The sequence below is a fragment of the Miscanthus floridulus genome, unplaced genomic scaffold (genome assembly GCF_019320115.1).
Source record: "Miscanthus floridulus cultivar M001 unplaced genomic scaffold, ASM1932011v1 os_2181_1, whole genome shotgun sequence".
In the NCBI taxonomy this organism is placed as follows: domain Eukaryota; kingdom Viridiplantae; phylum Streptophyta; class Magnoliopsida; order Poales; family Poaceae; genus Miscanthus; species Miscanthus floridulus.
Window position 1 is genome coordinate 37883 of NW_027098144.1, and position 8619 is coordinate 46501.

The 8619-nt window shown below is 40.6% G+C and overlaps 1 protein-coding gene across 1 annotated transcript; it reads left to right on the forward strand.

Annotated features, from left to right (window-relative positions):
• Window positions 1-449: 449 nt before the first annotated feature.
• LOC136534685 (uncharacterized) lies at window positions 450-4716 on the forward strand. Its single transcript, XM_066527071.1, has 7 exons — window positions 450-488; window positions 1360-1456; window positions 2944-3026; window positions 3446-3532; window positions 3672-3820; window positions 4098-4229; window positions 4635-4716. Exons 1-7 carry the CDS (start codon window positions 450-452, stop codon window positions 4714-4716), a joined length of 669 nt encoding a protein of 222 aa, XP_066383168.1.
• The last annotated feature ends 3903 nt before the right edge of the window (window positions 4717-8619 follow it).

Sequence of the window (8619 nt, forward strand, 5' to 3'; positions counted from 1 at the left end):
TCCACGTCCCCTGCGCATCTGGCTTCCTCCTCCATTCCTTCGACCGCCGAGAGGCTCTAGACTGACGGCCTCCAACCGCCTCCTCCATGGCCCCCCATCCCCCGCGCGTCCGGCCTCAACCTCGAGCGGCTCCGGCCTTCGCCCCCCTCCTCCACGGCACCCTCCCCCACGCATCCGTCCTAGGCAGCCTTCGCTGTCATCTGCCTCTCCACTCGCTTCTCCCTGGCTCCGCTCTCTACCTCACTGCTCCTCCCTCTCTCTTCTTTGCGGTGCGGGCATACAGATGGACGGATCCGGTGGAGGCTCTAGCGGGCGGCACAGTGGCCCCGGCGTGTGGCCTCACCTAGGGTAGGCCCCATGCGGAGGCGGCGCGGGGCGAGCGCGCAGCGGACGTGGTGGTGCAGCGGTGCGGGCCGAGCGCGCAGCGTCCTGGCATCATGGCCTCAGCAATGGCGGGCTCCCACGCCGAGGCGGCGTGGCGGTGCTGGGTGAGTGCTCTCCCCGGCACGGTGGTGCGGCAGCGGGGTGGGCCCCAAGGGTGGACGTGAGCTCAGGCGGGTCCCCCTCTCTTCTTTAGTTGTATGGCTGCACCATGGGCTGCTCACTGGTGGCTGCTCCGGCGACTCCACAGCTGAATCTAGTGCCTCCATGCCCGATCCGGTGCCTCCATAGCCAGATCCACCCATCCTGGTAAGTCTCCTCATCTCCTTTCTTCTTGTTTGCCTGCTTCTATTTTCTTTAAGTTCTTGATTTGCTGGTAGTTATACTCTCAACAAGAGATTTGTCAAGTTTGGTTCCAGCTGAACGAGTCCACTACCACTAATATGCCAGATATTTGAATTTAATTTTTGTTGTTTAGAGTTCTGCTATTTATTTGCTCATGTGCCTGCTAATTAAAGGATTATTTTTAGCATTTCACAGGAGCTCGACCCACTGTGGTAAAGAAGAACATTAATTATGAATTGAACAAAGAACTTACACTCCGCAGTTTCTATTAGACCGGTATGCATTCACCTCCATATCTTATCTCCCTTTCCATTCTTAATTTATCGTTTGTGTTCTTTTCCCTTTGTCCTTTCCAAACCAAACTAATTTTGGCGGATGTGGCAAATATTTGAATAATTTATGATGTTTAGAGCTCCGCTATTTAGTTCCTTGTGTGCCTGGGAACATAATTTATTTTGCTGTAGATTTAAGGTACCCCTTTATCATGTTCTAAAAAATAGACATTGGCATGCAATCAGCTAATTTGTTTTGATGTAAATTTAACAAGCTGCCATACATATGCACTGCCTCTGGTATTGTAGTGTGATTAGCAGGTTTGTAACTAATATATTTGGATCTGAAATATGGTTTTAGGTGCTGTGGAAAGCAATGGACGAAGGCTACAGGTGTGAAGACAAATTGGCTCCAATCGAAGAGAATATGAGAGAGAGCATCTCAGCAAGCAGAGCAGGTCCCAACTGGTACAAAAAAAATGGATAACATGAGAGAGTGCAAGGTACCCCAGCAGCAAGATGGTGACCTATTCAATCCAGTCACTCAAAATACTTAATTCGTTTTGATAGATATGCATGTCTCATGTGTTTGGTTTGGCACTTTGAATTTTCCATTGATTTAAAACAATAAAGTGTGCCTAATTGTTCTATTTTTCATCCCATTTACCAAATCTGTCCATCCCACCTCGCTGCTGGATCCGTTCATTCCCTCTCCAGATCTGTGTGTAATACTGGATGTGAGGCTTCCCTTTGTTACTCTTCGTTGTGGCGTGAGTAGGCTCTCTGTTTTGGTAGGTTTCCTTGGTCTATTATAATTTATACATTTTCGCTTTTCTTGTCTCAGATTTCTTTTTTGTGCTTTATGGTTAGTGTATCGATCTGTGAGCGATTTGTGAGAAAATATACTCTGATAGCATTCGGGCAACCTGTTGGAAATATTGCATGTAGAAACAATTTTGACTAATCTTGCAGCAACTGAGTGGCCTCTGTTTGAGCCTTGTGTTAGTATCCCATTCCATGTTTATGTTTATCATATCTCAGGTCATATTATTTGCAGGTTAGCAGCTTATTCTTTTTTTTAAGCATTCTATTTCCCCTATTTAATTTCCTTTCAAACAAATTTCCTCCTGGTAACCTATGCTTGCCAGGGAACTGCTGCTCTCCCTTCCCTCCTCTCCCCCTGGGTGATGATTTCCCCCACAATTTTGGCGGTGATGATTTCCCCCACAGTTTTCATTGGGTAGCGCAGCTCCTTTGTCTTTATTACATGTGCTCCATATTTTCTAACATATCCTATACAAAGGGATCAATTTTTAGATTCACAATTTCCCTATCTTCCCTATCTCTAGCATTACATATGGCATGGGTACAACTAATTGTATTCCAACCAAGCAAAAAAACAGGCATTCTAACCACTCCAAGTAATTTTCTTTTTTAGTATGCTCAGGTTGTGTCTTCTCTATGCACTGTATATTTGGTTTTTTTTCCTTGTGATATATAAACTGAATCCAATTATCTGCTTTGTTTTGTAGAATCTAAACAAGCCATGCGTAGGAGCACTGAATACAGAGTGATTATGTGTCCCATGCTATGTTGAGAAAAAATTAAGGCACTCAACATCCACGGTTAATTTCAACAGGGAGACAATGGCGATCATGCAGGTAGCCTGCATTTCTTTCAATGATTTAACAAGTGCCAGTTGTTTAGCCTCCTTTTGACAAATGTAGTGGCTTCTAATCCTTTTGTCCTGCTCTGAAGTGTATGTGAATAAAATTACTATTGGTTTACAATAAACCTGATAGTCCTAGCCGGCCAGAAATTGCTACAAGAAAGAACACCATGAGGTGCTGTTGTGTTGCTTGTTACGATATCTGCTCTATCATACAATTCATTACATTAGAGTGGTAAATGATAAGCAATTCCATTTTATGTTTTTTTTCTGCAGCATCTTGTCTGAAATCCTCTAAACCAAACACCATAGTGCTATCCGGGCTTAATGGCAGTGGCAAAACCACTCTTTTCTACCAGGTAACTTCCAATATTTTTGGTCTGTGAAGTATACGGTTTTACAAGTGAAGAACAAGGTTGTGGTACTGGTATCTAGTGTGCAAAATAATGTCCAAACCTCATTTTTTGAATTATATTTAGGGTGTGAGATGAGCATTCTAGACGGGCATCAGTTCTGCTTGTTAACATGCTTTCACGTATATCTTTCTTATTTGATTTGATTTCGTTTTTCTATATAGACTAGTTGGCTTGTTTTTAGTTGACTATACTCATATCTTATTTTTGAAGTACTGCAATGCAGTACCATGGAAAACCAGGATATTTTCCCCTTTTGTCTATAGATCGTTTGTCATTTGTATCAATACCGATGTAACAAGTAGGTGGGGTATCTTATACATTATCTTTTGTTGCTATCCTACTAATCTGTTTGTGCTTGTCAGCTTCGGGACGGATCATCACATCAAGGAACTGTGACTTCTATGGAAGAAAACAGTGATACTTTTGTGCTGCATTCGGAGCAAGAAAGGGTATGGAAACTTTTAGAGCTAATTCTTTTTCCAACATATTGTGATAAAAGTAAAGTGGATAGCTTTGTTTCTTATGAAGAAACATGCATTTCCTGGCTGCGATATTTCTGCTAAACCTTCCTGTTGCCCTTCCCTGCAGAAAGGCAAAGTAAAACCTGTGCATATTGTTGATGTTCCTGGTCATGCTAGGCTCAAACCCAAGCTTGATGAAGTCCTGCCTAAAGCTGCTGGGGTTGTTTTCGTTGTTGATGCTCAAGATTTCTTGTCTAGCATGCAAGCTGTTGCAGAGTAATTTTGGTGCCCTCTGTTTTACTTTTAAGCAAATATCTTTGGTTTGGTGCCTATTTCAACTACTTTTATTTTCCTTTGTGCTAAGTTGAAATTAGCGGTTTAATTAGGGGCCCTTTTCATACCCCAACATTGCATAAATTACTCTGTTCGAATAATTTTATCATTGTAGTTATCATTGTGTGACTAGAAGCCTTGTCCACTATTCCCAACACTCTGTTTGATCATTTCTTAGTGTTGTTAACATTTCATAACAATATTATTTTGCTTTTTGCAGGTACCTGTATGACATTCTGACAAAGGCAACTGTAGTGAAGAAAAAGTTTCCTGTGCTTATATTCTGCAACAAGACAGATAAAATTACAGCCCACTCGAAGGAATTCATCAAGAAGCAGTTGGAGAAAGAATTGTAAGACATCTCAAGTACCAACATTTATCGTACTTGCATAGTTAGAATTAGAATGACTCAACTCGGCAGTGCATGCTGCATAAATGCTGTGGTCACGTGACTTCTTTCTAGATCTGATGTGCAGTCGGAAAGTATCCATTGCAATAACTTTTACATAATATTAAGCTGCAAAGATAAATAGAATTTATTAGGGTTTGGGAGTAGTTGTAGTTCTTGTATATCCTTCTTTTCTGATACCAACACGTCTATAGGCCTATTATTGTAACCCATACCCACCATCTTTAAGGGAGCATGCAGAAAACATGTTCACCAGTTAAGTGAAAACATGTTCACCAGTTAAGTGTGTGAAATATCAGATTCATTCACAAGGTTTCTAATGCCCTTCTCTTTCTAACCATGTTGTAGGAACAAGCTCCAGGAATCAAGGACCGCCATATCCTCAGCTGACATCTCTGATGAAGCCATTCAGATTCTGGATGCTGCTTGATAAACTTGGCTCTTTTTTTTGGGAAAAAAATATCCTATTGATGTTTAATACAATACATATTGAATCTCATGTACGGGAAGTTGATCCATGGAGTCCTTAGCAAAGAAAATGCATTTTGCTTCTTCATGTGCTCCCATTGTAATATATGATAGTTCTGATTCAAGTTGGTTATTCGTTTACCATCTAGATCCTTTTTTTGGCCTTAAGGCGAACTACTCTGTATATGACAGGTATCCCATTATTGCATTTTCTCATTTCAATGCTTCTCTGTTATTATTGTTGTGCGTACATATCCTAAACCCTATCGACTGCCCCTCTATTGTGTTTAGGTGCGTTCAGTCATATATCAAGCAAAAGGTGAAAAAAGGATGGACAGGTCAGGAGCTTAGCTCTGAAATGCTTCTTCATTTTTTCCCCATTTCCAATTTGGTTTACCTATATGTTATACAGAAATTCCTGTGAATTTTATACATTTCTTGCATATAGAATTAGTTCTTTTGCATTGAACTATTTTTCCATTAGATACACACCCCTCCTAATTAGATTGCATCAAACTAAAACATTGTCTGGTCAGTAGGCAATACCTTTGTATGCAAATTTGCCTTTTTTTATCTCCATGTCAACAGCAGGTTGTCAATTGAGGCTGCCTTCCTTTGATACAATTTATCTCTATTTGTAATGTTAGTCATACCAGTATGCGTCTGCAGTATTTTCCGACACTGACAATGTTAGTTGCTATTGTTAGAACTGCTTTTCATGTAAAGTTACCTACTCCCTTCCTCCAGTGCTGCTTACATCTTTTTAAAAATCTATAGATTTTCCCTCCATCTTGAAAATGTATGACATGGTGTTGACCTCTACATTTCAGCTGGACATCGCCGCCACTCTATGTCCCTCTTTTTGTCACCTCCTAAGCTCACCTTAGCTTGGCCATGTGCCTGTGTTTTTTCAATGATTTTGCTGATTCATCTTCTCAGCTAAGATGCCACATTTTCCTAAATTGTTTCCCCGTTGCAGTGTGTTTGCTACTTGGTTAAATTCAATTCAAACTTTGATTTGTGCTGAGGAGCGATAGTGCGGATTCCAACTTCAATTTAATAGTGCTCTAATGATGATGAAAACAGACGACTACACAAAAGTACATGACCATGCGCCTTCGGTGTCCAGCAGTTCATGCACATTTACAGAAGGGGTCAGTGGGTTTCCTTTTTTCCCGGTCGTCATGTGCTGATATTGAAGGTGATGCATTGATCCTTTTTGTACCTATATGTGTATTTTGATACCTTTGTTGCGCTGTTGATTTGATTGTCTTATTTCTTCATGACTTCCAATGTTCTACGGAAAACATAACTTCAGGGATCCATGCTACGCAAATGATTTGCAAAGCTGAGCTTGTTGACTTGCAGATCTGTTTAACATATCTATTTCGTCGACTGTTTTCCAGAATAGACAGGTGCCATGCTGCTTTCACTGTTAATTATTAGTTTACTATAATAAACCGTCATCATTCTGTCTGTAGAGTCCTTAAATACAGACCACGAGAAACAATGTAGACGTCAAGATCTGTCAAAGCCATTATGCCCAGCTAATCTTAGTGTTGTCTTGCCTTCCATTAGCGGAAATAAGACAGTGAAGCCACAGACATCTGTTTGCATCTTGATGCATTTGTAGAATTAAACATTAGATTTTTCTTAGATGCATTGTCATGGGTTTGTTTGTTTCTGATTGATCATTCCTAACTCCATGATCATCTCAGGAAAAAATCACTCTTTTATATCGTCATCGTCCAGGCAGTTTACCTCTGCATCTAGCACGAGCTGGCCATGTCCAACGTCTATGTACTCCAAAGGCCGCACCAGAGGCAATCCCTTCCCCACTCTCTCAGGTAATCCAGTTTCTTTGCTTTTGTAATATTGCTCTACCTCTGATTTTTCTAAAAAATGATCTGGTTTCCTGTTCTAGGGTCGCCAGCTCTACAGCCGTTCCTCAGCCTGCCCACTCCGTCCACTTCACATGCTAGGGAGATACTCTAAACCCTTTTCTTAGGATCCTATTCCTTTCTTTGCAAGGTCTTAGTTTGGTAGTTTCAATGTACCATGCACACAAAAGAGCAGAGTGATATAAACAGAGGTCAAAATAAATGCCTTCTGATTTTCAGTTTGGTATCCCTCCCGTTAGCCTGTTATAACATGTTTCCTTCTCTGCCATCTCTATTGTTTCAATCAACAACTTATTTTCTCCTTTTGTAGTTCCCTCTACCAAGACCAGACTACACATAAATGCATGGTTGATGACTCTTTGACAAAATAGTAACTTGGTTACCCTCTTTAGACTAAGCAGGCTATATGACTAAGGGAGGAAATTCCTCTTTTTTGTACAAGCTTTCAGATGACATGCAGGGTACTACCATGCTGTGACTAATTGTGATATGATCAAGGTACCTAAAACACTGTTTATAGCCTACCAAGGACATGATTGTCGTTGTAACTGATGTAGCATTTGAAGTCACTTTCATCTCATTTGGTAACTGTTGGGCACCCACAACAATGTTAAAACCTTTTTTGGCGCAACCTGACAGTTGTGTTACTCTTAGAAAAAAATGGTTCTTATACTAACAAAAAGATGCTAACATTTTCTTATTGCAAAACGTTAGTGTACTAATGCCTAGCTTCCAAAAATTCAGTCTCACGTCATTCTTAAACTTAGTGACTATATTGTTACATGATATGCTAGGCATGATGAAATTACTGTTTTTGCAATTTAACGACCATCTGCTACCTCGGAGACAAGGCATTGCAAATTCTTGAAACTACCCCACTTCAAATTGATTTCGAAGAGCTGTCATATTTTTTTAGTTCACAAACCATCGACGTTGCCATTATCCGGTTCAACCTAACATTAACTCGAGTGTGCTCACAGTCACAACAAAAGACATTTATGTATGTCATGTCTTGTTGTTACCTTTAGTTTATTGATACTATCTTGCAACTTACAACTGTGTTCAGTTTGCCTACACCTGCTACATTTTATATAATCTACATGCACATGTAGGTCAAAGTGATAGCTGACAAGGGTAACCCAATAATGAATCTGCTGCCACAGTGAGGTTGGACTCCTATAGAAAGGAAGAAAAAAAGATCTAGACGACTACCTAGGTAATCCCTTGGTCATCTCTTAAATGTTCCCTTTGTCTGATTTAGTGATTTCACAGTTTGGTTCGCATTTGTTTGGCAGTGGAATTTCTATCAGTCTGTAGTATTTGGTTGCTTCAAATAGATAAGTTTCTGCAACGTCCTAAACAGTCCCCTCAGGATTGACAACTTTTTCTAAGAGATAGTGCAATGTATAACTGAATTTTTCCTGGCACAGAATGTCGGCTTTTCTGGTGCTCCCTTTTGTTTGTCAAGTCTCAGGCTTTATCTTAGATGGTCATGATGATTGATCAACAATGGACTCATGAGGGAATACCTAAAGAGCTAAAATCCGTTATGTTAGCAGATTGGAGATAAGTACCAGTGCCTGTTCTCTAGCTTATCAGTTCCCAAGAATACTTGACTGCACACTGTAGATGTTCAGCAGAGTCAAATTAGGAAGTGTGCTTACATGCTTGTATTAGGTGTTTACATCAGTTGATATTCAAGGGAAGCACACTTGCCTATGGCGACAAGGACTAGCACACCTGCTGGCACCCAGTGGCAGTACTCTAAAAAATTAACGTGTACCTAGGAACATTCTATAAGTGCATTAACTTACCTGTCGTGTGTCATGTAACCAAAGACATACTGATACATACAAAGTCTATAATGTTTCAGCTAGCTGATAGACTATTCTAATGCCTATGGACTATTTTTCTGCAACATTGTGGTTGCTCTTAGATTATATTTTCGATAGTGTTTCAATTCC